This window comes from Lactuca saligna, chromosome 5, assembly GCF_052625555.1.
Source record: "Lactuca saligna cultivar CGN05327 chromosome 5, ASM5262555v1, whole genome shotgun sequence".
In the NCBI taxonomy this organism is placed as follows: domain Eukaryota; kingdom Viridiplantae; phylum Streptophyta; class Magnoliopsida; order Asterales; family Asteraceae; genus Lactuca; species Lactuca saligna.
Window position 1 is genome coordinate 223,300,067 of NC_136421.1, and position 27,671 is coordinate 223,327,737.

Below are 27,671 nucleotides of genomic sequence, written 5' to 3' on the forward strand. Positions count from 1 at the left end.
GGAAACTCTTTTCTTCTCGGGATCTTCGGGCTTCGGAACTTGCTTCGGGTCTCGGGATGATATCGGGGCTTCGGGGGGTACTTCGGGATAGCTTATAGAGGGTATCGGGAGTGAGTGAGATGAGATTTGGCATCCACAAACGGCTGCCCCTCGAATTCTATTTATAGGGCCATTTTCTCGATTTTCACATCGTGAAAAGTGTTTTCACGTTGTGGGCTTGAACGTCATTGCATGCGTCATCGTCCACTTGCTCTGTCAGGCTCCAGAAGGCGTCAGAAGTCAGTTCACGTCGTGAACACTGTTTTCACGTCATGGTCTCTGACAGTTTTGTGGTTTCGCGCCCTGTACTTAAGAAACTCATAACTTTCGCATACGAACTCCATTTTCGACGTTCTTTATATTGACACGTAGGTAAAAACAAGATCTACAACTTTCTTTTAAACTTTTTCGGCTAATTTTGACTTTATTGTTTATTATATTTTTATTATATTATTTTTAGTAGGCCGGGACAGGAAAACTCCGTTAGAAATTCGTAACTCCTTCGTTCGGCGTCTGTTTTCGTCTGTCTTACTCCCGTTGCACTACTATCGATGAGATATTCGATTCTCATTTAGAAAGTTTTGGCTAGAAATCATTCGATCTCAAATTCGAGTTTCGGGCTACATACTACTAACTCAAAACTTCGGAAAATCATAACTTCCTCATACTAAGTCAGATTTAGACATTTTTTTCATGCACGCTCTCGGTTTAGCATATTCTACGACTTTCGTTTAGATCTTTAAGGCTAGATATCATTCTATCGTAAATTCATTATTTACGTCGTGCTGTGCCGTACCAGTTTTGTCGCGAAACTTCGACAGGTCATAACTTATTCGTTATAATTCAGATTTTGACATTCTTTTTATATTCGAAAACTTCGTCACAACCACTACAACTTCCTTTATAGATATCAGGTTTATCTAACAATTTATTTTTAATTCATATTTTTATTCTTAATTCATTTAAGCCACATAATTAAGCAATTAAGCATAAAACACATAATACTAAAATAATACATACTTATTATTTCAAAATGGGTTACAAAGGTTAACCTAAACTAGTACATTGCTATTAATGACAAGCCCAGAAGCACGGGCGTTACAACAACAACAATCATAGTACGGAATGTCATCATCTTTTCCACTGGGTAAAACATCTCCTCATAGTCAAAATCGTATTATTGAGAATACCCTTTTGCCACAAGTATGGCCATGTATCGCACAACATATCCATCAAACTTTTTTTTATCTTATACACCTAATGAAAACCAATCGTATGTTTCAAATCCCATGTATGAGACTGATAAAGAGTAGCGATTTCCTTAACCAAAGTACTTTGCCAAAGAGGAGCTAATACAACCTCTCTTAATGATGCAGGTTCAGACAAATAAGGGATGATGGCTATAAATGAGACAAATAAAACTGAGTATATAGAGTAAGAAAAAGCAGGAAGCCTGGTAAACTTGGTAGGATGAGTAGACCTCCTGAGGGGTGGTCGAGGTGGATCTCTAATCTCAACAGTTGAAGGAGTAGGCTTAAGAACATGAGGAGTTGAGGTACTATCTAAAGAAGTTGGTGGACCAACTCGGCGAGTCGAGTCAACCAGATGTTAACTTTGACCAGATGATTGACCATTGACCAAGGTGTTAACCTTAACTTTGTCTTGGACTGGAGTTGATCCCTTGTAAGGGTTGCGAGTGTGGATTGATAAGTTAGAAAAGTTTTTGTGTAGGGATCAAAGATTCGAGGAGAGTTGGTATTTATATCGAGATCACTGCAGATACTACACGACTTTGAGGTGAGTTTTCTCCTAGTAGGAGTGGGTCTACGACCACAATGTCGACCCACAAGTAAGAGTGTTGGATAGATGATTGTCTTTGTGATAATTATCTAGTGTTGATATGAGATATGATTATTATGCTTGATATGATTATTGTGCTTGATATGTATTAGCAGTAGTAGGGGTGAAATAGTTCCCAGTTATTGGTTGAAAGATACCGAAGGGGAGGGTAGCTCCTAGTTATCGGTAGAAAGATACCGAAGGGGAGGTTAGTTCCCGGTTACCGGTTGAAAGATACCGAGGAGGATCCCAGCTCCTGGCTATGTTCGACAATTACCGGTTGAAAGATACCGAAGATTATGTATTATTTGGTATGAGTATGATGGGGGTAACTCACTAAGTTTTGTGCTTACGGTTTTTAGTTTTGGTTTCAGGTACCTCTTCATCTAAGGGGAAGGAGCCGATGGGGTAGCAGTGCATCACACATTCACACATGATATTCCGCATTTGAGTAACCTGGGATTGTACTTTGATATTATACTATTTACTAATATGGTTTTGAGACTTGTGATTTGTGACTTTATGTTTGAAAGGATTTTAAATTATGTTTTCCGTGAACTATTTTACAAGTAATATACTTTAAAACAAAAAAAATTTAGGTCTCGATTTTGTGATGTTACATGCTCTATAAAATCAAATAAATTATAACTTTAAATACATACTAGGAAGCAGACGTTACAAATCATTAGATTTGGTTTTTATTATGTGATTCTATCTAGTGGTTTCAGTTTTGTGCTTAATGAATGTTTAATTTTTAGTTTTTTTTAGACTGATCACCTGATTAGGATCATAATTCTAGTTAATCAGTTGTTAAAATATGTAATTGTTTTAATCAACTGGTAGTAAGTAGCAAGTAACATATTGATTATGTGTTGAGATTTGACTTTGTTATAAACTTAAAATAATATATTTTTATATTTCCAAGCTTGTGAGAAGTATTAAATATTGTTGAGAATTTTATATAGATCATAATGTTGTTTTTCTGACTTGATTAAGAGCTTGTTTAATCAGGTTAGTAAAAATTTAGGATTAACCGAACACTTTGTTTTAGTTAATTAACTAGGTAAAACAGAACTTACTAGAGCTTGTTAGTAGTTTTCAGTACCAACTTAGATATAAGACATCTTAAATAATCATATTTGGATTGATTGCATGATTAGAAAGTAGTAGTAGAACCAAATTGTTTTTTTATTATTGAATTTTATTTATTTTATTTAACTGTAATTTTTAGCTCTAATTCTAAACAAAAACCCCCCTTTACATTTTATGCTTTTGACTATATTTGTTTAAAACGTCTACGACAACGTTTAACAACTATCTAAGACCAACATGTTAACCAAAAGTTAACCTAGTCAAAAGTCAACGGTCAACAATCAAAGTCAACCCTATAGACCACTATGTCGTGGCAAGACCTTGGCCACACTGTGATCTGGCTCGAATAGAAACACGATGAATCTACTCACCGCGCCATGGTCCACACTTGACCAAGCCATGGTCAATCTGGTAGATCCAATTTCATGTTAAGTTCTTAATCCCTTTCCATGGAACATCCATCTCCCTACTATAGAAGGAAGATGACAGTTAGAAGTTGGTTGCACAAAAAATGACACCAAAAGGGGTAGTTACAATGGTTGTTACAAAACATAACAACCTATTAAATCATCACCGCTAGGGGCTCTACCCCTCGGACCCCAAAAACATAGCTGCTCCTAGACCCTGCCAGGTGCTCTGCCCCCATACTCTCATATTTATGAGTTCATATTTATCACTCCGAATGTGCACCGTGCATCTCCAATCTCGGACAATAAACCAAACTCAATCTGTCTCTATAGAAATTATAATTACATTAAATATATTGATAACACTAAGGTGCTGTTTGTTTTTTCTGAGGTAAAATGTCTGCAGTCTGCGGACCATATCTATAGACCTCTGCAATAGAAGAGGTGGACTAAACGTTTGCAGTCAGAAAAAAGAAGACTGTTTTTTTAACATCTGCGAGTTACTAAAATAAACTGATTTTTTTAAACTTCAAAGTGATTTTTTTAGTATTTTTTTGATTTTGTTATAAACAATTAACGAATCTAGATTAACTTTTATGTATTATTGTATAAAAATAAAAATAAAAATATAAATGGTATTAATTAACATACATATTTGATAAAAACCAACAACTTTGGTTGCAAAGTTATAACTAAACATTATAATTAATGATCAAAGAGTTTGATACATAAATAGATGGAAATAAACTTCAATTTTTTCAACTAATTCTATTAAAAACGTACCATAAATATTTTCTTGAGAAATTGACGATACTGTATTAAATAATGTTTTACAAAATTTGGCAAAAAAAAAATATAAGAATATATTATAATTTTTTTTTCAAATTTATATAAACAACTTCAACGACTATTATTGTAATAAATTTTTATTTATAAATTTGTCAAAAATATCTTTTTGTATCGTCGAATGTTTTTTTTATAAGTTTTGTATTTTTTTTTCAAATAGTTTATCATTAATAAAGTTGGAAAAAATATAAATTAAAAAAAAACTTAAATATATATATATATATATATATATATATATATATATATATATATATATATATATATATATATATATATATGTTTTTTTAGGCTAGAAGATGTCTGAAGATGTTAGAAGACTCTGGTCTACATCTGCACCAAGAAGAGGGCGCACAAACGTTTTTAGGTCTGCAGTCTTCAAAAAAAAAAAAAAACAATCTGCGAAGGCTAATATCTGCGCGTGATCTGCACGACGCAGACAGAAGAGACCACACAGATCTACAGACAAAAAACAAACACTACCTAAATCACGAACAAATTGTGCATTTTGATTTCAACTCTCAGACTTAATGCTTTGTATCAGGAACAAATGATTAACTTGGATAACAAAGTCATTGGTAGATTAGATTTTTAGAATAGTAAAGAAATTGTTTCATAGATTGTTTTTCCAATATAAAAGGTTAACCATTTCAAAAAAACAATATATCACTGATTTTCTACCAACCCATATCGTTTCGAAGAGGTATAGTAAAAAAATTATTTGATGGGTTGTTTTTCAAATATAAAAAATCAACCTTTTAATAGTTTTTTTTTTTTTTTTTTTTTGAAACGACAAAGCTAACCTATTACACCTTAAATCCACTTATATCCACGACGAGATTTGAACCCTCAACCTTAAGGAAGGAGGGTAGTACCAGGTATTGCTGGGCTAGAAGCCCTTTGATTTTTAATAGGTATAAAAACAATATATCACTAATTTTCTCCCAACCCATATTGTTTGGAATAATTTAGTTATGTTAGCTTGGCATATGAACATGTTAGTATTGATATTATACGATAAGATTTATAAGAATAATTAACTATATTCTCAAACTTGTAATTAAGTTTTTCTGTAAGCACATTTCATTAAAAAATGCAAGAAAACTGTAGAGTCTGCTATTAAATTAATGGCTTCATTATCTATAAATTTACATTTTAAGCTCTATGATATTATAAGTTACATACGGTCTCGATATTAATGGTGTCTTTATGAAGATTTGACATGTCCCATTGTAGTGGAATCTGTGACTAACAACCTGATGGCAATGGCTTAACTTTATAACCTTCATATATATATATATATATATATATATATATATATATATTCCCCACTTGTTTGGGTTAATTTGAAATTAATATTTTTTAAATATAAATATGTTTTTTTTTGTTTATCAATAACTACTGATAAGATCATAGCATCCAAAATTCTGAGAATTTCGTGATGAAATATGGTTGAAAGTTCAGTTTTATAATGGCAAATTGGCAATAAAGTATGTTTATAGAGGAATATATTTTGAGAAAAATAATAAAAAATAGAACAATTCGTTAGGGGATTATGTCACGTTTAGAGATGTTGTGACTTTTTGTGAATGGAGGGACCATTGTCTATAGACTTGAGTGATTACTATTGTGCTATTTTAGGTACATGTTAATTTCTCGATAAATGCATTTAGATATTTGATAAAAGCAAGTCTAAAATCTAGAGACGATTAAATTAATTTTTTTGTTTCTGTTGTCTTTTCACTATCTATTAAACGTCAAAATTCTAATTAAGAAGAAGAACAGTTATTAGCGGCTTGATAGTCGGTTAATTTAAGGAAATATGATTCGTCTTAGATTTTAGGATTCCAACTTTCCATCCGTATATACGACTACGACTATACAGTTAACAGTCTAAATAGCAGAGAAAATCACACACTACTATCGATACGTATCTACTCTTCCATTTTTTAAAGATTTTGGAGAGGGAGAACATGAAAGATAATGGGGTTTGAGAGAGAAGTAAAGCAAAGCTCATCTACAGAAGACAGCTATTAAGTTTGTAGGGTTTTCGACTTTTCTTTTTTCATATAAAAACCCCAAAAAAACCAACTAAAGAAGCCCCTTTTCTTTGAATACACCCAGAGGAACCGGCAATGTTGCTTCATTTTTGAAACCGAATCGACGATCGCTTGTCAGAATCCAAGATCTTTACATTTACATTGCAGTTACATAAGGTACTTATCGGATTCCTGCTACCGCTTCTTGATTTCTCATTTCAAACTTGCTAGGGTTTTTCTATCTACAACTTATCTTTTTTTGGCAATTAACCTCGTATTCACTTGGCATTTTCTTGTTTTTGGTAATCGATGGTCGCGATTTATATGCTACACTACTGAAACAACTTTTGTTTATCTCTCCACACATCACCACAAAACTTATCTTCAGTTACAAATGGTGGTTTTTGCTTCAACAACCAATTGATTCGCATTTCGATTCTTCTGTGTAGAATCAGATCTGAGGCAGCTTTTCATTTCAGGTGTATCGCGTTTTTAGTTCGTATTAGGTCAAATGGTTCACATTTAGGTTTGATTAGCAAAGTAGGATCTTTAGTACACAAAATTACGAACCGACTATGAACAATTCATATCATCTTTTCACATAATTAATTCACATTGTTTTTTAGGGATCTTTGAGGCTGCTTACTGATATCTTGTATCCTATGTTAAAAGAAGATGGAATTGGACATGCCTCTTGATTACGCAGCATTCCAACTCTCACCAAAACATTCAAGGTAACTTCAATTTTTAATACTTTATAGTACAATTTGTTTTGATGATTTTGTCTAACTGCATTTAATCCTTCTAACCACTTTTTGTGCAGATGTGAATTGATTGTTTCCAGTAATGGAAACACTGAAAAGCTTGCATCAGGTTTAGTGAAGCCATTTTTGACACATTTGAAGGTTGTGGAGGAACAAGTTGGATCCTCAGCTCAATTCATTAAGCTTGAAGTTGATAAACGTAAAAATGTGGACTCATGGTTCACAAAGGGAACACTTGAGAGGTAGTGTCCTTATACAAAATATAAAGCTTATAAGTTTGAAATTTTGTTATAATCATATAATTGATAGCTTTTGTTATCAGGTTTGTTCGTTTTGTTAGTACACCTGAAATTGTAGAACTAGTGATCACCTTTGATGCTGAGATGTCTCAACTAGAAGCAGCACGTAAAATATATTCACAGGTATGTGGTTTTAAATTATATATAATTCAAATTGTTCATATAATTAAGGTTGCTCATGTAATTAAAGGTTTCATGTTGATTTCAGGGATCATCTGATCAGCTATCGAGTAACTTAGGTGATGGTAGATCAAGCACAGCAACTAGGGCTGATGCAACAAAGTAAAGTTAAATTTTATTAAATGTGCTATCTTTTTTTGGTTTTGTTAAAATCTGTGTTGACTGTTGAGTTGACTATCTTGCTTCCTTTTTTATAGGAAGGAGCTTTTGAGGGCAATTGATGTAAGGCTGACAGCTGTGAAGCAGGATTTGAATACAGCTTGTGCACGTGCCACTGCTGCTGGTTTTAACCATGACTCAGTAGCTGACCTCCAGTTGTTTGCAGAGAGGTTTGGTGCCACTCGCCTAAAGTAAGAAATCTTTTCTTCCATTTTCTCTCTTGTTTTTTTGTGTCATGTAATTGATTATGAAAGATCATGTACTTCTTTTGTAGCATGAAAATGGCAATCGAGTGAAAATCCACTTTAAGACCTAATAAAGAGAGTGAAAAGATTCTGTAGTATTTATTGATGAGTTGGAAACTAATTTATGTACATTCATCGTATTTACTTTTAAACATAAAGAGAACATATTCCATGAGTGTTGGGAAACCACTTAGAATTGCTCTGATGACAAGCTAGACACATAAAACACTTCTGATTGTCTCATAGTTATATTTTGTATTTGATACCGAAGAATGTTCATTATCAGTTGAATTTAGCGTCAATAATATTCAGCATTAAATGCACCTTGTTATCGCATTTAATGTTTGCCTCTCATTCATGCTAAATCACCATACGACCTTGGTAAGTTTTTTATTTAAAGAAATGAAAAGTGCGATTTTTTTAATCATTACTCCAAAAGATCTGTGCTTATATAAAGCATTTCAAACTCTGCATTTATGTGCAATCTAACCAATATCATCATGCTGTCTTTATATATTGTTTTCTAAAACATTAAACTGGGATCAACAGCAACCCACAAAAATTTCTATTTTCTTTTTAGGGTTTGAAGTTTTTAATATAAAGATTTCCTAATTGTTGTGCAGTGAAGCTTGCTGTAAATATATATCACTCTGTGACAGACGTCCAGAGTTGTTCAAAAATTCATCAAAATCCAGCTTTAAAGATCAAGCCATCCGGTGTTCTTACAGCTCAGACATGTCTATAGATGATGAACCACCACCTATCACCACTGAGCAGTCTCCATCACCTACACCAGACCAATCTGCTAAACCTGCCATCACTTCTCAGCCACCCAAACTAAAGAAAGAAGAGGCTGGTGGTGGTGGTGTGTCTGAGGAGCCCTTTCCTCAGCCACCGCCCACCCAGCCATCTTCTAGGCGGCTCAGTGTACAAGACCGGATTAATCTTTTTGAAAACAAACAGAAAGAGGTTGTTTCTGGTTCTGGTTCTGGTTCTGGTTCTGGTTCCGCCACCGGAAGTGGCGGCAAACCCGCCATTGTTAAGCCTGAGCTTCGTAGGCTTTCATCTGATATTTCAGCTCCTCCACCTTCTGTTTTGAGAAGATGGAGTGGTGCTAGTGATATGAGCATTGATCTAAGTGGAGAGAAGAAGGAAGCTACAAACGAGACACCAAATTCTGCTAAAACAGAGGTCCAAAAAGATCAAGATCAGCCTCATGTTTCTAAGATGGAGACAAGTTCTGGGACACAACCTGAAGAATCTGTTTGTTCTAACCAACCGGGGCCCACTTTGGAAAAGACTCAATCTATTTCATCTGTAACCAAATTGGAAGATGATTCATTGGAAATGAAGTTAAAACTTCCTACCAAGATCAAGTCTTTTCATGGTGGTGTGTCAAATCAAGAAGAGTTCAAGCCTAGAGTTGTTGAAACTTCACACCATGAAGCGGATACAAGATCATTAGAGTCCGATTCGAAGCCAGTGAATTTAAAAGCTCCTGTGAAGAACACTGCAATAGAGAAACAACCTGGGCTCCAAAAAACAAAGATTCAAAAGAACGAAAGCAGATATATTGATGGATATAGTAACACTAACACTAACACACCACCTTCTGGTAAGCTTTTGGGATCAGGGTCAACAACAACGCCATTAGAAGCTCTTGGTGAACAAACACAAACACAAACACATAGGTCAAGACAATTGAAAGGGAATCAAGAACTGAATGATGAGCTTAAAATGAAAGCAAATGAACTAGAAAAGCTTTTTGCAGAGCATAAGCTTCGAGATCAACCTAATTATAACACACATCAAAGTAAGCCTGTTGTTTCTACTCAGGTTCCTGAACCAACTAGGGTGGTGTTTAAATCTCCTATTCAAGTGGATGATCAGAATCCCAGAGATGGGCTTCAAAGAAGTATTTCTGAGATTGGATTTTCCGACGAATCAAAAGGAAAATTCTATAATAGTTACATGAAGAAAAGAGAGGAAAGGTTAAGGGAACAATGGGGTTCCAATAAATCAGAAAAAGAAGCTAGAATGAAAGCCATGCATGATAGGCTTGAGCACAGTAGTGCTGAAATGAAGGCCAAACTTTTGTTTTCTGCAGATAGACAAGACCCTATGTCAAGTGCTCGTAGACGTGCTGAGAGATTAAGGTCATTTAATGCTCGATCAGTTATGAAGCGAGAGAAGGTAATTTATCAAACTTTATTTGAAATATAAACTTTATTAAAACTAATGAAGATGCTTTACTTATGGCAACAGGGATTAGATTTTGGGCAGCTTGAAGATGATGAAGATATATCTGAATTTTCAGAGCTGAAACTTATGAGTAGTAATGGTGTTTCTAGGAATGTTCAAGGTAAAAAGCCATTACCTGTGAAAAATCCTTCTACATCCACACCACGGACCCCATCTGCACCAATTCTTCCAAGGTCAAAAGTAGCATCTGCTTCTGGGAGTGGGAGGCGAAGGGCACAATCGGAAAATCCTCTCGCACAATCTGTCCCTAACTTTTTAGACTTGCGAAAAGAAAATACAAAACCATATTCTGTTGCCAGCAAGGCAGCTGCACGAAGAAACCATACTCATACGCATACGCGTAGCAGAAGTACCAATGAGGAGATGCCAGCTGTCAAGGAAGAGAAAACGGTAAGGTCTCAGTCTTTAAGGAAGAAGTCCCCAACTCCTCCTGAGAACATGGAACACAAGTCTTTTCATAGGAGGAATAACAGCATAGGTGGAAGTGGTATTGGAAAGATGAAGGCGTCAATGGTGTCTGAAGTTGTTATAAAAAAAGAAGAAGAATATGAGCCAGAAGTGATGGAAGAAGAAGAAGATGATGATGAAGAAGATGAGGATGAAGATGAAGAGTTTGATACCATGGAAATGGAAGCTCAAGATGCAGTGGAGACGGAGTCGAAAAGCGAGAGTTTGATAAACTCTGAACCTGGAAACGGAAACGAAGTTGCCTCACAGACATTTTCACAAACACCTGATGTGCAAGATTCACCTGGTGAAAGCCCGATGTCATGGCATCATCCTTTTTCCTCTGATAATCTAGAATCTTGGAATCTACATGGTCTTAATTCATCAGAAGCAGAGGTAGCTCGTATGAGGAAGAAATGGGGAAGCACCCAAAAGAATATTCTTGTTGCCAACTCCAACTCCAACTCCAATTCTTCTTCTGGTGTTCAATCTCGTAAAGACATGACAAAAGGATTCAAAAGGTTACTGAAATTTGGAAGGAAAAGCCGTGGCACTGACAGCATGGCTGATTGGATTTCTGCTACAACTTCAGAGGGAGATGATGATACAGAAGATGGAAGAGATATTTCCAATCGTTCATCAGATGATCTAAGAAAGTCAAGAATGGGGTTGGAGTATTCCCATGGTCTCCCTTTTGAAAGTAGCTACAATGAAACCGATTATTTTAGCGATCAAGGTGAGCTCAAAACTCATAATTTTTTACATATAAATATTATGTTCTTGATTGATGATAATCAATAATACATTTGTTTTGCATCATGACAGTTCATACATTGCAGACCTCAATCCCTACACCTCCAGCAAACTTTAGACTGAGGGAGGATCACCTTTCCGGAAGCTCTATCAAAGGTATGATCTAATAATCTAACATTAAAGTTTTATTTTATTTTATTTGAATTATTAGTTTAAAAGGAAGGAATTATTTATGTTGTTGGTTGTTGAACAGCGCCTCGATCTTTCTTCTCTTTGTCATCATTTCGCAGCAAAGGAAGTGACTCAAAGCTGAGATGAGTTGGTATTTGAATATCGGGGGAGTGTTTGTGATGGATCTCATGTTGGTTGATTGGTATATATAAAATTAAAAAATAGAGAGAGAATGATTGAAGTTGGCAAACATGATGAGTTATTTTTGGTTGTTGTATATGAGGAGGGTAAATAACCTTATTGTCGAATTCCCTAGTCTTTATTAAGCAAGCAACTATTCCATTTTTTTTTTTGGCCTTGGTTCATTTCGAATTCTGACATTGGAATGGGTATGTGAATTGATGGATGGATGTTGTTACTTGTAGTAATTCCTTTCTAGGGTTGTGATTCCATTTGTTTAGTAATGATGTGGCATTTGATTTTGAGCTATATGTAAATTTGTACTCATTGTATCACGACTTGATCTCTGTTTACCAAAATTCTGAATAGTTGTATTATTAGAAAAAAGTGATCGATGGCTGTGTTGTATGACCTATGACAAATCAATGATTATTTCATCTGAATGAGCTCATTTTGAACAACAAAATGCTTTTGGTTGAGCAACTGGAATGTTGGATGTTGGTCCTAGTTGGGAATTTTGTTTAGATTATGAAACAAGATTTTAATCCCATGTTATTTATCTGTTTTTCATTTTGGCTTCATTCATTCTAGAATTATGTTTCACTTGATTTATCTCGATAAAAATGTAAATATTTTTATTTTAGGATGTAACAATATCCTTTGAAGCAGTCACAGTTAGATTTTTCATTCTAAAAAAGCAACGAAAAAGGAGTTTTTTCAATCAACTTGTAAATTTGGAAACTCCTGATTGAAATCTTTTTTAATAGATTTACAACCGATTGATTATTGACAGTAGTCAACTTACGTTAAAAACAATACAAGTTTGTGGGTCTTATGAATAAGTTGCTAACTTTGATGAAAAAGCTCTATATTATGGGTGTTCATATGAATAAGTAACTTGATAAAAAAGCTCTATATTATGTGTCCATATTGATGGTCTCATCCAGCATATGACTTTGTAGGATACCGTATAATCCGTTGATGCCATCTCATGATTCTTATATTCCCGATCATTGAGATATGCTCAATTTTCCGCAAGACATGTTTGGGCACCTTGGAGGAATATGTGGTTCACTTTAGAGAACTCTTAGACTTCAAATACTAACATGATGTGGTTAGGGATGTTTTCTTTATGCCTGTCGGCGTGCTAGTATTTCCATCAAGAAAGAAGTGGTTGTGAACTTTTTAACTAACTTGCTGGATGGAAGATCCACACTCATGTCCATTGACATTTTGATCTTCGGATGGATAGAAGGGAACCACACTTGTGTGGATCTTACTGGGTCTCCCCTCTCGCGGACTTGAGGAATGAGGGCTTCATAGCGGGATACAGTGCTTTAAAAGCCTCCATGTTCAAAGTGACCGAACACAATACATGCCATGAAAATCAATATGTGTTTATAACTTTCATGTTTGATAAAGTTGGTTTTCTCACAACCAATAGAGCTCCTCAACAAAGTCCAACATGTCATACATAGTACCATTATATCTCTAGATCTACGGATGTTGTTTTCAAAAAAACATTAGTTTTGCCATCTAAAATGGGGCTAATGACACAATTTCTTGTCCGTTTGTTTTCCATCGATATGTATTGACTTATTTTATTTTTCAATTTTTTAAAAACACATTCTTTTATAATTATTATCATTGAAACATGATAAATAGTAGTACTAAAATATATGTTTTTCAAAAATTAATCCCGAAATAGTGAGTTTCGGCTTATTTTCTCTATTAAGAAATATGTACATTTTATAAACTCAATAATATATTACATGATAAATTACATTCGAATGTAAATAAAAAGGATAATGATTTGAGACGGTAACGAACTATCAACTTTGTTCACATTTAGTCATTAGATTTTTTTCATGCTTGATTTACCTTTGAATTATTTGAAATTGTTCACATTTTACCCTTATGACCGGTCATAAAGGTAAAATATGAGCAATTTCAAATAATTTATGGTTAAATCAAATATGAAAAAAGTTTAATGACTAAATGTGTATAAAATTGAAAGTTTGTTACTTTTTCAAGCTCGTAAATGGTTCTGAATGTTATTAAGAATGAGCACAAGTTGAATATGAATGCCACAAAATCGTGTGATATACCTTTATATTGTAAGGTACTAGAAACACCATTTAGAAATATAATAGAAGTGATTTTAAGCACATAGAAATTGAAGAAACAAAGATTATGGTGGTTTCAGGCATATACTGTGGTGGTTTTAGACATAAACTTAGGACATATGTAACCGTTTTCACTCCAGAGGGTGGGGACGGTCATTGTAGATCGTGCGAGGATGATAAAACATATGATAAAGAAGCATGACGATAATGTGGTGTTAAATTTGAATGAGAATTTTCTCTTTGCAAGGACACGAGCTTTGATTATAGAGTGTGGATGCATAATATTAAGGTTGTGGAGTAGTACACGATGAGTCTAGGAGTTAGTTGCATTTACATTGTGCATTTTGCTTAATTTTCATTGTTTTTACTTTTAACTTGTTTTGTCGATACTTTTCTTTTTAGTTATTATTTGTATCTACATTTTCTATTTGTATGTTGGTTCTATATGTACTTTCTCATCATGCTCCTTTTGATTTTTGATCTATTTTCCATTTTTATTGTTTGTATATGTGTCTCTTTACTTTTGTGAAACTCTATTGATTATTTCTTTTTTTACGGGTTGACGTTTCACTTATACGTGAATAAAGAGACTTTAATTAAAATTTATCTCACTCACTAGGATTAAAGCAATGAACCACAACATGGTTATGTGATACACATTTTATTCTATAATATTTTTTACAAACACAACACAAAACAAAAGTAGTGATTGAAATCAAAATTATTAATATAAGTAATTGCTACCAATAAGAAAAATAAACTAAATGATGATTACAAAAATAGATAATGACTTGAAAATGTAACAAACTTTCAATTAATTTATATTTAATCATTGATTTTTTTTTTCATGTTTGATTTACCTATGAATTATTTGAAATTGTTCACATTAAATCAATCATAAAAATAAAATATTAACCTTTCAAATAATTCATGAATAAATTAAATAAAAACAATTTGAAGTCTGGTTCTTATTGGGAGTTAGATCCCAAGATAAATTTTAGGAGCAGAGGGGCCAAACGCCAATAATCAATAAATTTATTTGTAGCATTTTCTTTTTGCGTTTCATCTTACAGTCATCTATCTCTTCTTGAAGGACAAGAAATCATCCCCAATTTTCAAATCGTCTTTCCAAAACCCTATAATTTGATTTGATCTGTTTCTACGGACTTTATTCATTCTTGTAAACCTCGCCACCGATCAATGTACATTAAGGAACTCTAAGCCGGAAAGATTTGTTCATCTATTCGCATGATAAATACTCGACAAAAATTTCAGGTAAATTTCCTTTTCTTTCTTGTGCAGGTAATTCCTCATTATTTTTCAGACCTGATTATAGTTTTGTTCGATTCGAATGACATTGTAATTACATGATTCAAGTTGTTTATTGATGTGATATTGATTTCGTCATCACCGTTAATTTGTTGTTCTTGGTCGTAATAATTCTCTTCAATTCTTCTATGTATTACTCATTTTGTCTTGGTGTGTGTTAGTTGGGATGGAAAATTCCTCATTAACAATCGTTGTTGGGAAATTGATCTATTATGCATTCCATTAAAAGTGTGTTCATGTTGATGTATATGCCAACTCTACTCTTACAAGTTACAACCTAAATATGGTGAATATGCAGTTCGTAGTCTGCACATATTTTTCTAAACAAGAAATATGGCACTTATCACCAATCTGACCAGAATTTATACCATTGTGTTTATTACAGGTGAGGTGACAGTTTCTGTAAGGGGATAAGATGGTGAAGCTGACAATGATTGCTCGTGTGACTGATGGGCTTCCACTAGCTGAAGGACTTGATGATGGGCGTGATATGCAAGATGCAGAGTTTTACAAACAGCAAGTTAAAGCTTTGTTCAAGAACCTTTCAAGAGGACACAATGAAGCCTCTCGGATGTCTGTTGAAACTGGCCCTTACATTTTCCAGTATCCTTCCATCATTATTTTTAATATTTAATATTATATTAGTTTTGAAACTTAACCCAAAAATTATCAGCTATATTATTGAAGGACGAGTTTGTTATTTGACAATGTGTGATCGTGCTTACCCAAAGAAGCTGGCTTTCCAATACCTTGAAGATCTCAAGAATGAATTTGAGCGTGGTTATGCCAATCAAATCGAAACTGCAGCAAGACCTTATGCTTTTATAAAATTTGGTAACTTTTTTTTTTTTTTTTTTTGATAAAAATTTAAAACTTCATCTTCATGTTTCTAACTCGTGATCCATCTTTTTAAAAAAAAAATATGAGTAGATACATTTATACAGAGGACTAAGAAATTGTACCAGGACACTAGAACTCAAAGGAATATTTCAAAGCTGAATGATGAACTTTATGAAGTACACCAGATCATGACACGTAATGTGCAGGAAGTTCTTGGTGTTGGTGAAAAATTGGATCGTAAGTTTTTTTTTTTCTGCTTCCAACAGTTATTATTTCTTAATATAAGTGTGTGTACATATATATTAAGAAAATGTTTTTTTGTTATTATTTTTGCAGAGGTGAGTCAAATGTCGAGCCGATTAACCTCGGAATCTCGGATCTATGCTGAGAAAGCAAGAGATTTAAATCGACAGGTTAGTAATAAATAGCATGCGTGATTTTATTTTAAGATTGGAATATGATTAATTTGCTATTGCAGGCATTGATCAAGAAATATGCTCCTTTTGCAATTGTGGTTGGGGTGGTTATTATACTCTTTTGGGCTAAAAACAAGATATGGTGATGATGACATGGCATCTTTTATCTCTAAAAACATGTTTTGTTTTTTATTTTAATGTATTCCATTGTTTATGGGGGCCCAAGTTACTTAATAACTTTGAGTTTAGATTATATGGAGGCTGTTGTGTTTTGGCACCCAAATGTTGTAGGTAAAACTAAAAGAAAATATTTATATCATTTTGTTGTGGATTGAGATTGATATTGATGGATTTTATATATATACATACTGAAACTTCTTTTGGTGCTGTGTTAATATTAAGGCGTAAGGTCAAAATTTGTCACTTAACTTTTTGTTTGTACTTATTTGATCACTTAATTCAGGTTAAGTTTTAAAAGGCCACCTAACTTTTTATTTGTTTCCGAAATGGTCTTGATGACTGGTTAACAGTTATAGCCGTTAGCTTGCTGAGTTGGAATGGTTATTCCAAGTTAGCAAGTACATGTAAGCATCTACGTGGCTTGGGTTGTATATAATCAAAATTTTAGGCACAAAACTGAAGAATTGGCGCACCATGTCTCTATCGTCCTCCTGGAGCAGCACTTCATGGTTAATTATCTTTCCAAAATCCACCAAGCATTTTGTGGGACTTTATGAGTATGTGATTGTTAAACTGATGCCCACCAGCTGCTTGTTAAAATGCCTTTGCTTGTTCTTTTTTGTTTTTCTTGAAAAGTCGGAAAGTGCTCGATACCCAGATCTGTAGCTCAAGAGAAAGCTTTTTTCAAAGCCACCATGGCATATCTGAATAATCATGCCAACTCAGCAGGTTAAGGGCTATAACGGGTCATAGTGACCAATATCCCACTAAAATGTGTTTTTGTTTTAAAAAAAATATAGTATGAGTCGAGTATTGGGAATTAGTTTTTCTTTTGTCATACTATAATTTGGTTGCTGATGATGTAATTTATTTATCATTTAAGGGAATAATGTCATGCTTGTAATTATGTTAACTCTCTCTCTCTCTCTCTCTCTCTCTCTCTCTCTCTCTCTCTCTCTCTCTCTCTCTCTCTCTCTCTCTCTCTCTCTCTCTCTCTCATTTTATTTATTTATTTTTTAAATATTAACTCGGTATCACATCATTTTTATCTCATTACATGAATGACATGTCGTCTAAATGGGATACATTAAAGTCAAATTGGGCACGTTTATTACAAAACGACAATGTTTATCCATAAAAACACGTGCAATCAGTGACCGCGATATCACTCTCAGACCTCAGTACATCATTAAATCGAGCCCCGACGTTTTCTTTGCTCCTACTGCGTCGGCCGATCAATACCAGTTAAGAGGTATGATTTCAACTGTTAGTGCATCTTCGTTTTTAGGGTTTTCGACATCAAAGTTGTTAGTTACTTATTGCACCATGGGTACATATCCCAATTAATAATCCAAAGCTTTTTCAGCTTCGATTCACTGTTTTTGTTTATCATACTTTCTCTAAACAATGATCAATGCTTGAACATGTTAAGCCCTCAATAAACAAACTTATATACGCTAATTCTTGACAGTTGACACATGGCCATGGGTGAGGAGGAACCAGTTAATCTGAATGAGTATCAACAACTGGCAAGACAAGCGCTTCCAAAGATGTATTACGACTACTTTACTGGGGGATCCGAGGATCAACACACACTCAGAGAAAATACCGAAGCATTTAAGCGGATCACGTAATAGTTAATATGTTAATCTTCTTTTTCATCATCGTCATCATCATTATCTCTGTTTTTTCACAACACTTAATCAATTATCAGTTTTCGGCCAAGAATTCTTGTGGACGTGAGCAAAATAGATATGTCAACCACCATATTAGGTTACAAAACTTCAGCACCCATTATGATTGCCCCAACAGCTATGCATAAATTAGCACATCCTCAAGGTACTTAATTCAATAACCCCATTATATAACAACCTTCAAGATTTTCGTTTTATCGATCTTATAATATGTATTCTCCAGGAGAGGTCTTGACAGCAAAAGCAGCAGGAGCATGTAATGTGATAATGGTATATAATCACTACACACTGCTTCTGCATCTCTCAATTAATTGCTTTACTTACTTTTTTTGCTTTCATCTTTTATACTAAGTTTCTGTTTTAGGGGTTATCTTTCATGTCTACGTGCACAATTGAGGAGGTTGCTTCTAGTTGCAATGCTATCAGATTCTTTCAGTTATATGTATGTATCTGATCTTCATCACTTCTTGACTGTTGCATCCCACACCACATGAAGTTAACTTTTCCTTCTGAAAATGTTTCTAATCCGTGTTTAGGTTTACAAGAGACGTGAGATATCTGCTTTGATGGTGAAAAGAGCAGAAGCAAATGGATTCAAAGCTATTCTTCTTACTGTTGATACTCCTAAACTTGGTCGTAGGGAAGCAGACATAAAAAATAAGTAAAATTCATCCCAAATTACTATTTTCTTCTTCTTTTTATTTCTATGTAAAAAATTGATCTTGTTGTGTAGAATGATTGCACCCCAGCTGAAGAATTTTGAAGGTCTTGTGTCAACCAAAGTAGAAGATGTAAGTGAAATCACTAATCTTTTTATTCTTCTTTTTTGGGTGTATATATATATACCTTATCTTTATATTTTTTGCAGGATGAAGGTTCAAATCTTGAAGCTTTTGCATCCAGGAGCTTCGACCCTTCTTTATCTTGGAAGGTTTTGTTTGATTAAAGCAACCCAAAAATTCAATCTCTTGTTGATATAATGAACATGGAAGCATAAAGATCCATGAGTTTGTAAGATAATATGTTTTTTTTTTTGCAGGACATTGCTTGGTTAAAGTCGATTACAAAGTTGCCGATTTTGATAAAGGGTGTATTGACCCGTGAAGATGGTAATTTAGGCCATGATGAGTTTGTTATGTTTATATTTATGTTTATGTGTAGACTGGAGATATAGTCTTTAGGTTTCTGAATGTTGGATCTTGGCAGCCATTAAAGCTATGGAAGTAGGAGTTGAAGGAATCATAGTCTCGAATCATGGTGCTCGCCAGCTAGATTATGTTCCAGCCACCATTAATGCTCTGGAAGAGGTGATTAATGATTTAATTGGTTGTTCATATCCAAATGCATTGCAAACATTAGCAATTTACAAAAGAAAATGACCGGTTTTTCCTTTTTCATAGGTGGTTGTTGCAGTTAAAGGACGTATACCAGTGATCTTTGATGGAGGAATAAGGAGAGGAACAGATGTATTCAAGGCTTTAGCTCTTGGTGCACAGGCTGTTATGGTAATTTTGAATTATAAATCGGAGGGAAATAATTAAATGATGATGTTAATATGGAATTATTTGCAGATTGGGCGTCCAGTTATTTATGGGTTAGCAGCAAAGGGGGAGTATGGAGTAAGAAGAGTGATTGAGATGTTGAAGGATGAACTTGAGTTGACCATGGCTCTGTCTGGGTGTCCCACTCTTGCTCATATTACAAGGAACCATGTCAAAACAGAACTTGATCATCGCCAGTGTAGACTTTAATACCAGAATATCATATGGTTTTAAGAAGTAAGCATTTCAGAATGATGTATAATTAGCAGACGAATAAAGTTGTAAGCATTCAAGTCCATTAAAAACTTTCCAGTTGTATGTTCATGTGTAAACATGCCCTTGGGTTATAAACGGTGGTATGCATTCTTTTATTTCGGTCTTTTTGTATAAATCGCATGAAATTACTACAAGATTGGATCAAACTCTATTTTTGTTTCCATTGCATATACTTTGTTTTAAACATGGATCACTAGGACAAACAACGATTACAAAGATCAACTTTACGAATCATGTGCCCATCAACATGTTTGCAAGGTCCATCCATAAGCATGTTAGCTTAACAGTACAAACAAGTCAAACAAACAAAATTATCAAATGTGGAGCACTTGATGCTCATGAAAGATGCCTGTGGATGACTCTTATGGAAGATGTTCATGCCATGATGATCGCACAGGGCCGCCGATTCAAACATATTTGGAGTCCGGGGAAAAAACAAGATAAAGGGCCCCTGAATATACTACAAGCTCATGACCTTTAAATAGCTAAATTTAGTATAAGATTATTGTTGATATGCGGGCGAGGTATTCAAGTTATTTGTCGAACTAAACTACATTTTTTTATTTATAAGAAAAAAAAAATTAATTATAAACAAATTAATAAATTAAATTTAAATAAAGTAAATTTCTTTGCTAAGAAATTGTTTAGATGTGAGGTCGTTAACTTTTCACCTAATTTATATTATATATGTGTAACATCCTAAAAATCATAAGTAAAATTTTCATTTTTAATTCAACAAAAACCATCAAATATTCATGTCAAACCATCATAAGTATGTCAATGTGGAAATAGTTATCAGAGTACAATCCCAAAATCATAAAATATTAGACACTGGTGGGTGCTATGCGATTAGGCCGGATCCTTTCCCTTCGAACAGAAAATACATGGAACATAATCTTAAACCACAAACATAAAGTTTAGTGAGTTCCCCAAAATACCACATACCATACATACAATGTGTCTGCTCGACATCCATCGGGCCCTGCAAGGTATAGATCTGTCAACAACATGCAATGAGCCTCACCCAACACATTCATCAATCCCCGCCTGGTATTGGGCCCTGCGCGGTATATATACAAACAAATACAATACATGCAAGAGTCACACAGACAACTAGCATCCTATACACATAAATCAGTGAGCCGATATTGGTGCCTTTGACCCGCAAATACTGTGAGAAGACTTACCTCAATTCGATGTTAAACAATCACACACACAAGTTGCTGCCACGATGGCTCCTCAAACTGAACACATTCAAACTAACCCTAATTATTATTTAGGGTAATAACCCACAAATAAAGGTCCAAATAATAATCCATCATACTAAGGGTAGAAGACCATTTTACCCTTTTCATACTTGGCCCAACCATTATGGCCTAAAACCCAATATAACGTAAGGCCCGAAAATGACCCAAAAGCCCTTTTGGTGAGTACGCCAAGCGTACCACCCTATAACGCCCATTGTACGTGACTTAACAGACAAGGAAATTGGGGGCTGAATACGTTACGTTGAGTGTATCTAGATGATGGGCCCAACGTACTCCCCTGATGCCCAAAAGTCCATATTAAGCACTTAATGCCTCAAGTCTAGACATCTAAATAACAGATCTAGCTCTTGAGAATGTCTTAAATGATAAAGTCATCAACTTGATGCCTTTGCATGGCTCAGAGAGGTCCAAAATCAAACTCTAACTTCCTAACTTCACATTATGAACAACAATTCATGCATGGTTGAATCAAAGCCATCAAGATATGATTTTATGCTCAAGGGACCTTAGAAACATCAAGAAAAGATAACCCAAACTTTTGGAGTAGCTTTTACTCACAAGAATCAGCCCAAGGGACCAAAATATGCCAAAACCCTAAGTAAAACTAGATCTAAGCAATGAACCATAAAGTTTGAGACTTTATACCTCCAGAAGGATGACCAAGATGAATAAATCCAGGATCCATAAGCTCCAAGCCAATCAATAATTCTCTAATGAGTTCCTTCTTCTCCAGTAAGTACCAAAAACACACTAAATCACTCAAAAGCTCAAGGATCTCACAAATAAGGGATAGGGTGTGACATCCCCAATTTCACGGCCATAAAAGACCGATTTGTTTATGCTTTGTTTTATAAAATCAGAGTAATCTTTTGATTAAAAGAGTTGCGGAATTTGTTCCCAAAATAAAATATGATAAAATTCATCAAAACATTTCTCAAAGAGAATGTATTTTCATTAAATAATAAAACCATGGGATGTCATGTTCGATACAGACCAAAAGCATAAACAATATAAAATAGACCTTACAATAGTTATTCAACTACTGATCTATAATCCAAAATCTCTCGTCAAGTCCACCAACTTATACCCTTGTGCCATTACCTGTAATGAAAAGAAAACTGAGTGGGTCAGGCTTGGGAGCCTGGTGAGCATATAGGGTTTTCAACCCACAATAATATAATTATTATATGTAATCAGCAAACAATCAACCCAATTACCCATCCCCATTATCTCCTTAAGGTTTTACCCTAAGAACCAACTATCCTTCATTCATTTATTCGTAAGGAATTTGGCATGGATTCCATTGCTGCCAAAGCTTATTTATCAAGTACTAAATCCATAGTTATCTGGCGCTAACTCCATAGTCACCAAGGTTCACTTAACAAGCGCTAACTCCATAGTCGCCAAGGTTTACTCAACAAGCGCTAACTCGATAGTCGCCAAGGTTTACTCAACAAGCACTAACTCCATAGTCGCCAAAGTTTACTCAGCGTGCGCTAACTCCATAGTCGCCAAAGTTTACTCAGCGTGCGCTAACTCCATAGTCGCCAAAGTTTACTCAACGTGCGCTAACTCCATAGTGGCCAAGGTTTATACAATAGGCGCTAACTCCATAGTCACCAACTATTCCATCTACCTATGTTCTACCCAACAATTTTGTAGATATAAATACTTACACAGTTTAAATCATTTAACACCTGTATACAACTCCAATTTCCATGCCCATCTCAAATATACAAATAACATATAAACACATAGCACGTATCTCATAGCAAATACGTCATATTTATGTGTTAGAAGAAAATAACTACACACTCACACATATAAACAACAATACACTTAATACGCTCAAACCATACTTGTATTATTATCGTGTTTATGAAAGGTAGTATACACTCACTTGATCAGAAGATGATCGGACAACACTACGACTTACAGAAGTAGTATTCTTCGGTAGATCTGGAAGATCTCCGCAAAAATCGAACTTCTCGCGGGCAGAGCTTCGGCTCGGAAACCGCACTTCTCGGGATCTTCGGGATCTCGGGACTTGCTTCGGGACTCGGGGATATTACCGGGGCTTCGGGGTACTTCTGGCACGCAAATCGAGGTAAAACGGGAGAGAGAAGAGAGAAAATAGCAACCCTAAACGGCTGGCCCTTCAAATCTATTTTTAGGGCAAATTTGGCCCTTGCCACGTCGTGGCAACCTTTTTCCACGTCGTGGGCTTGGTCGTCACTGCATGCGTCATCCCAAGTTGCATCTGGGGGCTTCCCGGAGGTGTCAGGACACTTGCCACGTCGTGGCACTGCTTGCCACGTCATGGTCTCTGATAGTTTTGGGGTTTCGCGCCCCGAACTTCAGAAATTCATAACTTTCGCATACGAACTCCGTTTTCGACGTTCTTTATATCGCCGCGAAGGTGAGATTATGCTCTACAACTCTCGTTTAGACTCCATTGGCTAATTTTGACTTTATTTTTAATATATTATAAGTATATTACTTATATATTATTTTTAGTAGGCCGGGACAGGAAAACTCCGTTCGAAATTCATAACTCCTTCATCTGAACTCCGATTCCGTCCGTCTTTCCGTCGTTGCACTACTATCGATGAGATATTCAATTCTCATTTAGATCACTATGGATAGATATCTATCTACCTTAAATTCACTATTTACATCGCGCTGGGTCGTGTCGGTTCTATCGCGAAACTTCGACAGGTCATAACTTCTTCGTTATAACTCGGATTTTGGCGTTCTTTATATGCACGGAAACCTTGTGACATATACTAAAACTTGGTTAAGATTAATACTTCTAAATAATATTCCATCAAAAAGTCATTTTTGATGCTTATCGTCTCTAAATTGACTAGCCTGGATCTACGGGCGTTACAATTATCTCCCCCATAGGATGATTACGTCCCGGAATCATCAACGAAATAGGAATTGTATAATGACTCCATAAGTTATCTCTGCATTCTAAGTAATAACCTTGATGCTCAACCCTGCATCTGCTCTTCGTACTACGTTGGACTTTAGATCGACATCTTTAAGTTACAAAATAAATCCTTATTGTGGACTCCTTCTTCTTCTAAGGATAAATACATTCATTTATCTATTGTAATAAACCGATGGGTCGTGTCTCGATGACCTCTTATCGTAGTCGGACTCAATTGATATGACCACTAGGGTCGGAATAACAACCGTCTTACTAGTCATTACCGAAACAATGGTAATGACATGCTTGAATAAAATGGAATTAATTACTAGCTTCTTGGTAACCTTGCGACTTCCCATGATCCAAGCGTGAGTCTTGTGCTTCCAGTAGTATAGATCTCTACTACCATTCACACCTACTCATACTCATCCCAAGTATTGTCTCGCAGTTAACCAAGTCACCATACATAAATCATATAATCATTCAACACATCAGATAACAAAACCAGGGTTTATATTAAATCTTGAAACTATTACACAAAAGTTCAAGTTCACCCTATACTATGCCTCTAACAAGTTATGCTTCCTGATACAGACTTTATATATTAATGTGAAGTCTTCATCTTTTAATCCTCCCATCCTTTTCTGCCTCGTTGAGGAACATGTTGAATGCCCTTGGCTGTGGAGGCGTGTTTTTCTGTGGGCAGTCTTTAGAAATATGATCTTCTTCGTTACACCTATAGCACATCTTCTTGATAGGTGCGCACTTGTTGGCGTGGTGCCCTGTCTTCCCACATTTGTAGCAAGTCATCTCCTCGCTACATTTCCTGAAGTGTTTCTTCTTACACTTCTCACACCACTTAGCTTCATCTCTTCCCCCAGATTTCGAGAATTTACTTTCTTTGTCGATTATTGAAGATCCTTCACGCTTCCTTTTCTCTCCAACTTCAGCTCTTTCCAGACCCTTTTCTTTTATTTGGGTCTCAACATTCTTGGCTGCCCAGATGGCGGCTTTCAGAGTGGTTGCTTGTTTGACTATCGGACCAAAGTCCGCTGGTAATCCATTGGCAAAGTTGTTGACCTTGGAAAGCTCAGTTGTAATTAGGTGTGGAATAAGCTTCATCTTTTCCATAAAGCTCGTAGCATATTCAGTAACGCTCAATTTTCCTTTCTTCAGATTCTGGAACTCATTGTTGATTTCCAGAAGATCTTGCTCAGAGCAGTATTGCAATTTCAGTTGCACCACGAATTCTTCCCAAGACATCCTGCTAGCTTCCCCCTTGGGCATCGAACCAGCCAGTAACTTCCACCAGCTCAATACTCCAGATTTTAACAGAGGGATTGCAAGAGCGGTCTTCTGTCTGTTGCTACACTCGCAACTTTCAAACATTGTCTCCATTTCGGAGATCCAGTCCATGACTTGCACCGGTGTCGGGCTCCCAGAAAGACATGGTGGTTTGGATGCCATGAAATCCTTGTACTTGCATCCACGTCCATCATTTCCTCTATCCCGGTTGTTTTGGCGAACTATTGGTGGGTTGGCTTGACCAACGGTCCCACTGTAGTTTCCTCCTTCAGACTGCCCTCCATTTACTTCAGGCTCTTCAACTTGAATTGACAATTCCTCACGATTCTGCCTAATCAGACGTCTGGTTTCTTCCATCTGATTATTCAACATTGCCTGGATCATCACTTGAACTCCGGCCATTGTCATTGGTTCAGGCACTGCTGCTACAACAGGTATTTGTTCAATTAATGGTATTTGATTCCTGTTTTCATCAGCATTTCCAACTCCACTCCTCGTTCTCACCATTTTGATCTATACACCGAATAAGGTGAAATTAGATCCTTAGTCACGATAGATATTCAAATCATCCTTATCACTCCGAAACGTTTACATGTTAGTTCTAATATCGTAGACGCACGCTTAGAATCCTAAACACATAAGGTTTCCAGATCTGGTCGGCAACAGACCATAGATCCGAACAATTAACATCATATATGGCAAACATATAACAATTAGCACCTAATAGAATTTTAGGCAATTTTTCCTAAAATAAAATAGTGCCTGTGTCAATTTAGGTGTACTACCTAAAATATAATGGACACACTCAACTCACAATCATTGCTTAGCATTCTAAGTTTAAGTCTAGAAATAAATCCATATTCCTAGTTCGCTTAAACTAATGCTCTGATACCAACTGTGACATCCCCAATTTCACGGCCATAAAAGACCGATTTGTTTATGCTTTGTTTTATAAAATCAGAGTAATCTTTTGATTAAAAGAGTTGCGGAATTTGTTCCCAAAATAAAATATGATAAAATTCATCAAAACATTTCTCAAAGAGAATGTATTTTCATTAAATAATAAAACCATGGGATGTCATGTTCGATACAGACCAAAAGCATAAACAATATAAAATAGACCTTACAATAGTTATTCAACTACTGATCTATAATCCAAAATCTCTCGTCAAGTCCACCAACTTATACCCTTGTGCCATTACCTGTAATGAAAAGAAAACTGAGTGGGTCAGGCTTGGGAGCCTGGTGAGCATATAGGGTTTTCAACCCACAATAATATAATTATTATATGTAATCAGCAAACAATCAACCCAATTACCCATCCCCATTATCTCCTTAAGGTTTTACCCTAAGAACCAACTATCCTTCATTCATTTATTCGTAAGGAATTTGGCATGAATTCCATTGCTGCCAAAGCTTATTTATCAAGTACTAAATCCATAGTTATCTGGCGCTAACTCCATAGTCACCAAGGTTCACTTAACAAGCGCTAACTCCATAGTTGCCAAGGTTTACTCAACAAGCGCTAACTCTATAGTCGCCAAGGTTTACTCAACAAGCGCTAACTCCATAGTCGCCAAAGTTTACTCAGCGTGCGCTAACTCCATAGTCGCCAAAGTTTACTCAACGTGCGCTAACTCCATAGTGGCCAAGGTTTATACAATAGGCGCTAACTCCATAGTCACCAACTATTCCATCTACCTATGTTCTACCCAACAATTTTGTAGATATAAATACTTACACAGTTTAAATCATTTAACACCTGTATACAACTCCAATTTCCATGCCCATCTCAAATATACAAATAACATATAAACACATAGCACGTATCTCATAGCAAATACGTCATATTTATGTGTTAGAAGAAAATAACTACACACTCACACATATAAACAACAATACACTTAATACGCTCAAACCATACTTGTATTATTATCGTGTTTATGAAAGGTAGTATACACTCACTTGATCAGAAGATGATCGGACAACACTACGACTTACAGAAGTAGTATTCTTCGGTAGATCTGGAAGATCTCCGCAAA

The 27,671-nt window shown here is 35.4% G+C and overlaps 3 protein-coding genes across 5 annotated transcripts; all 3 read left to right on the forward strand.

The window, feature by feature from the left end:
• Positions 1-6,089: 6,089 nt before the first annotated feature.
• LOC145045315 (uncharacterized) lies at positions 6,090-12,054 on the forward strand. 3 transcript variants are annotated; one of them, XM_078993651.1, is made up of 11 exons: positions 6,090-6,261; positions 6,345-6,436; positions 6,886-6,993; positions 7,083-7,265; positions 7,346-7,445; positions 7,531-7,604; positions 7,700-7,852; positions 8,530-10,099; positions 10,172-11,351; positions 11,441-11,524; positions 11,622-12,054. In XM_078993651.1, exons 3-11 carry the CDS (start codon positions 6,935-6,937, stop codon positions 11,684-11,686), a joined length of 3,468 nt encoding a protein of 1,155 aa, XP_078849777.1. In that variant the 5' UTR covers positions 6,090-6,261; positions 6,345-6,436; positions 6,886-6,934; the 3' UTR covers positions 11,687-12,054. The 3 variants fall into 3 exon arrangements, with proteins under 3 accessions (XP_078849777.1, XP_078849776.1, XP_078849779.1); XM_078993650.1 differs by having other exon boundaries at positions 6,090-6,436; XM_078993653.1 differs by having other exon boundaries at positions 6,090-6,436; positions 6,932-6,993.
• A 2,793-nt stretch (positions 12,055-14,847) lies between these two features.
• Positions 14,848-16,773, forward strand: LOC145045317 (25.3 kDa vesicle transport protein SEC22-1-like). Its single transcript, XM_078993655.1, has 6 exons — positions 14,848-15,120; positions 15,560-15,777; positions 15,848-16,008; positions 16,105-16,251; positions 16,351-16,427; positions 16,493-16,773. The coding sequence occupies exons 2-6, from the start codon at positions 15,590-15,592 to the stop codon at positions 16,574-16,576; spliced, it is 657 nt and encodes a 218-aa protein (XP_078849781.1). The 5' UTR covers positions 14,848-15,120; positions 15,560-15,589; the 3' UTR covers positions 16,577-16,773.
• Positions 16,774-17,722: 949 nt separating this feature from the next.
• Positions 17,723-20,216, forward strand: LOC145045320 (peroxisomal (S)-2-hydroxyacid oxidase GLO4-like). The gene is made up of 12 exons (XM_078993657.1): positions 17,723-17,862; positions 18,082-18,240; positions 18,325-18,449; positions 18,528-18,574; positions 18,669-18,746; positions 18,841-18,965; positions 19,038-19,095; positions 19,173-19,235; positions 19,344-19,413; positions 19,511-19,611; positions 19,705-19,809; positions 19,876-20,216. The coding sequence occupies exons 2-12, from the start codon at positions 18,089-18,091 to the stop codon at positions 20,053-20,055; spliced, it is 1,104 nt and encodes a 367-aa protein (XP_078849783.1). The 5' UTR covers positions 17,723-17,862; positions 18,082-18,088; the 3' UTR covers positions 20,056-20,216.
• The last annotated feature ends 7,455 nt before the right edge of the window (positions 20,217-27,671 follow it).

Coding starts and splice junctions, on each gene's coding strand:
- LOC145045317 (XM_078993655.1), top strand. CDS start 15,590: ATGGTGAAGCTGACAATGATTGCTCGTGTGACTGATGGGCTTCCACTA. Junction 15,778..15,847: donor ACTGGCCCTTACATTTTCCA/GTATCCTTCCAT, acceptor AAAAATTATCAG/CTATATTATTGAAGGACGAG. Junction 16,252..16,350: donor TGTTGGTGAAAAATTGGATC/GTAAGTTTTTTT, acceptor TTATTTTTGCAG/AGGTGAGTCAAATGTCGAGC.
- LOC145045315 (XM_078993650.1), top strand. CDS start 6,935: ATGGAATTGGACATGCCTCTTGATTACGCAGCATTCCAACTCTCACCA. Junction 7,266..7,345: donor ACAAAGGGAACACTTGAGAG/GTAGTGTCCTTA, acceptor TTTTGTTATCAG/GTTTGTTCGTTTTGTTAGTA. Junction 11,352..11,440: donor CGATTATTTTAGCGATCAAG/GTGAGCTCAAAA, acceptor GCATCATGACAG/TTCATACATTGCAGACCTCA.
- LOC145045320 (XM_078993657.1), top strand. CDS start 18,089: ATGGCCATGGGTGAGGAGGAACCAGTTAATCTGAATGAGTATCAACAA. Junction 18,747..18,840: donor TCAGATTCTTTCAGTTATAT/GTATGTATCTGA, acceptor ATCCGTGTTTAG/GTTTACAAGAGACGTGAGAT. Junction 18,966..19,037: donor GAAGCAGACATAAAAAATAA/GTAAAATTCATC, acceptor CTTGTTGTGTAG/AATGATTGCACCCCAGCTGA.